This window comes from Salvelinus sp. IW2-2015, linkage group LG35 (genome assembly GCF_002910315.2).
Source record: "Salvelinus sp. IW2-2015 linkage group LG35, ASM291031v2, whole genome shotgun sequence".
NCBI classification, from domain to species: Eukaryota; Metazoa; Chordata; class Actinopteri; order Salmoniformes; family Salmonidae; genus Salvelinus; species Salvelinus sp. IW2-2015.
This window is the reverse complement of record NC_036874.1, coordinates 3,987,636-3,991,775: the sequence shown is the minus strand read 5'-3', so window position 1 is coordinate 3,991,775 and position 4,140 is coordinate 3,987,636. Positions and strand designations below refer to the sequence as shown.

General features: G+C 45.5%; 1 protein-coding gene across 1 annotated transcript in view; it reads left to right on the top strand.

The window, feature by feature from the left end:
- Positions 1–3,326, top strand: part of LOC111959173 (R-spondin-3) — an 88,733-nt gene extending 85,407 nt beyond the window's left edge. The window contains exon 6 of the mRNA XM_023980653.2: positions 2,239–3,326. Within this exon, the coding sequence (XP_023836421.2) occupies positions 2,239–2,477 (239 nt within the window). The 3' untranslated portion in view covers positions 2,478–3,326. The remainder of the gene's footprint in view (positions 1–2,238) is intronic.
- The last annotated feature ends 814 nt before the right edge of the window (positions 3,327–4,140 follow it).

Here is a 4,140-nt window from a genome sequence, read left to right as displayed (position 1 = left end):
TCTCTCTATATCTCCCTGTCTCTCTCTCTATCCCCTTGTCTCTCTCTCTATCTCCCCGTCTCTCTCTGTGTGATTCTCTCTATCTTCCTGTCTCTCTGAGTGTCTCTCTCTGTCTCCCTGTCTATCTCCTTGTCTCCCTCTGTGTGTCTCTCTCTATCTCCCTGTCTCTCTGAGACTCTCTCTGTCTCCCTCTCTCTCTGTGTGTCTCACTCTATCTCCCTGTCTCTCTCTGTGTGTCTCACTCTATCTCCCTGTCTCTCTGAGTGTGTCTCTCTATATCCATGTCTCTCTCTGTGTGCCTCTCTCTCTTCCTGTCTCTCGGAGTGTCTCTCTCTGTCTCCCTGTCTCTCTCTCTATCTCCATGTCTCTCTCTGTGTGCCTCTCGTCTCTTCCTGCTCTCAGGTGGTCTCCTCTTCTCCTGTGTCTCTCTCTATTCTCCCTAGTCTCTCTGTGTGATGGCTCTTCATCTCTGTCTCTCTGAGTGTCTCTCTCTGTCTCACTGTCATCTCTCTCTATCTCCCTGTCTCTTTCTGTGTGTCTCTCTCTCCATCTCCCTCTTTCTCTCTCTTTATCTTCCTGTGTGTCTCTATCTCCCTGTCTCTCTGAGTGTCTCTCTCTGTATCTCCTTGTCTCTCTCTCTATCTCCCTGTTTCTCTGTGTGTCTCTCTCTATCTCTGTCTCTCTGAGTGTCTCTCTCTGTCTCCCTGTCTCTCTCTTTATCTCCTTGTCTCTCTCTATCTCCCTGTCTCTCTGTGTGTGTCTCTCTATCTCTGTCTCTCTGAGTGTCTCTCTCTGTCTCCCTGTCTCTCTCTTTATCTCCTTGTCTCTCTCTATCTCCCTGTCTCTCTGTGTGTCTCTCTCTGTCTCCCTCGCTCACTCTCTCTGTGTCTCCATCATTATTTTTCTCTCTATCATTCTCTTGCTCTGTCACTCTCTTGCYCTCTCTCTCTCGGTCTCTGTTACAGTCTCTCTCTCTCACACTTTCACTATCTAGTTATCTCACTCTCTTGCGCTCACTTTCTCTCTATCCCTCTCTACACCCCCACACATTGTTTGGACCCTACACTCCTGCTGCAAGAGCAACCCACCAAACCCCTTTCAATAATGCCTCTTTCACACTGCACTATACACACACACACCATACAAACACACACATATGCCATAAACACACACTGGACACACACACACCCTACAATCTTCCTGGCCTTGTGGGATGTATGGGGGCCTCTCCTCCTCTCCTGCCCTGAGCTCAGATAGTTCAGATACAGATTACAGCTGGGGAGAGCTAGTACTAGTGCCAGCACCAGTTTTGTCTCACCTTTGAGGCTGGTGGGCTTTCATTATTCCTGCKGACCAGAGCCAGGGAAGACTAAACAGAGTTGGATGGTAGGGCCCTATATCGCACTGGCTCGACCCCAGGAATGTGCGCTGCGAGCCCTTCTCTGCCTGGTCAGGATGGAGCGGAGCTCAGAGCACGGCTGGGCTGATTAATGGACACAGGCTGAAGGGGGGCCAGGGGGAGAGAGGGGCTCCGTGCCTACCTCAGCAGTTTCGCAATCCTGCTGCTTACACATGGACAGCACAACACGAAGAGGGCCAGTTTCAATTTGTCGATCTGTCTTTTCTCTCTCTCTCGCTCTCTGGGGGGTGTTTTATATTAATGATGTGGGGCTTTTCAGCTTTCAGTGGTAAACTCTACAACATTCCATGAAATTGATTTGTTTATGAGATGGCGAAAGAGCAGATCAACTGAGCAGATAAACTATTTAAAGGCATTCTATTTTTGAAAAAGCCTTTCAGTGGAGAATTGCAACAGCTGAAATAAACCTTGCTCACAGGGTGTGGCCACTGTCTGTGATGCAAGGCTGACCTCTAGTGGTGAATAGGGGGAACATGTTTGTACTGTGCCATATCACAGTTACTCCCTGGACAGCCATCATCACACCCATTCTCTCTTCATATTCATCTTATTCTGTATATCCTCATCTGAAAGTGCAGCTCCTGCCATGACCCTCAACCAGCTCTCTATGTAAAGTCATGTAGATCACTTGAAAATATCAGAGATTTAATCTACAACAGAAATCATTATAAAGAGACTTTAAAATTGATACATTGCACAGGCTGTGTATAGAAACAGAATTGTTTTCTTTCCTTGGTAAACTCAAAAGGCACCTTTTAACCAGATGCCAGCAGTTGACAAACAAGTGTTTTCTGTTCTGTGTTTTTTTCCATCTCTAGGGCAAGGCAAGGGGAGGAAGGGTGAGCGGCGGGGCGAGKGGAGAAATCGGGACAACCGCCGGGACAAGGACAGCCAGGGGGAAGGCKGGCGGGAGAGGAAGAAGGACAGAGAGAGGGAGAGGGGGGAGGCAGGTGACCGGGAGGACTCTGAGAACAGGAACAAGACAGAYCAAAGACGCCGYAGAGGCCAAAACAGAGACCKTGRTGTCTCACCTGAGGGAGGAGGTCCTYKACAGTAACYYAGCCTGGAGGAGCCCTCTCACTCCACCCCCTCTTTGTCKCCCTCGCCCCCTCAACTCCTTGCTGAAGGGGTGCTGCTGCTACCTGTATTATTTAAATATATACTGTATATGCACAAGAGAGATGGGGTCACTCGATCGGGCCACTACAGACTCTAAGGACTTCTCCCCTACATACCTACCTACCTACCTATCTGCCCCCCTCCACCACACACCACTGAGAGGCCGCCTCCCCCTTCCCGTCCTGTCCTCTAGTTTCACCAGACCAGAGAGACCCAAGAATGCTGTTGATTGGACGGGAATGAACAAACCTGCTCTTGTGATTGGATGGGACTGTACAGAGGAGAGGAGTGAGACATTCAAATGTGACAGTATGGGGATGATGATGTGTTTGTCATTGGGAGTCGGGACAATGTAAATGCTTGTTGAATGGGTTATTTAAAAGGGTCCCGCCCAGTTAAAAACAAACTTTGCGTCTTGGTTTGAATGTAGGTTTAATTTGTGACATTATGTAGAATTGTTGTTGTTGTTTAAATGTCTTTATGTTTTTGTTTGTTGTTTTTTGCTGAGTAAATTATCATGGGATATCAGTAACAGAAAGACAGTCAGATGTGGTTACTGCATCCAGATGTATAGTAAACATATGAGACAAACCGACTGAATTGATTTTGTGACAGAATGAGGACGGACCCCAGTGTTTTCCTCCCAACTTATTATTGGTCATGTTTGTTCAGAAGTGTCCTGGACAAAGTGTTAGTTTGCCTATCTGTGTAAGCAGGATCTGTGCTTTCACACACCACCTCTGCAGAAATCAAAAGCATCTGTATGTCAAATAAACTATAATGGGTTTGTACTTGTCTTTGTTTTTCATTTGTTATCTTTGGGCAATTCTATGCCTGAAAATATTTTTGCTATCTCAGATTGTTCTGGCAACTGTCACATAAAAACTTAATTCAGGGGAAGGTTGTTTGGCATGCTTTTTCAATTTGTTTCACAAACCATTTGGGGGAAAATCATTATAAAAGTGGACAATTTCTAAAATATATATATATTTCAGAAACAAAACACTCCATGTTTTAGAGCACACTATATGGAGTATAATGACACCACGATTTTGTCTTTATCATGTACAGTTCATGGATCATTTTACAGGGGACATCTGTAGGTCTAAAAGGGACGAATTGGCCACTTTCATCCCACAAAAATAGTTTGTGGTACAAATCTAAAAAACATATCAAACATCCTTACTCCCATATGAAGTTTCTATGTGAAAATAGCTAGAACATTCGGAGATAACCAAAATATTCTTGGGACACGCTAGTATGGGATCGCCCCTTTATTATGTGTCAACTACATCAATAAACACTCTCTGGAGACCTGCCTTTCTAATTTCAGATTGACTGCGTTTGCTTCGTTTCTGCAAGTCTTTTGAAGATATATCCATCCTTAACACGGCCTTCACATAAATTGCATTAAATAGATGGTCATAGATAGCCAAAGAACTGTCCGTGACATGCTGAATCAAACGCACCACAACCTTACTTACCCTTATTCATGACTCCAATTCCATTCCATTACATTGAGCCATTAGTATGTCCCCTTCAGCCTTGTGAGGCCSGACGCTGGCCAAATGCAAATACAGTTTCGGTAACATTTGGAATTT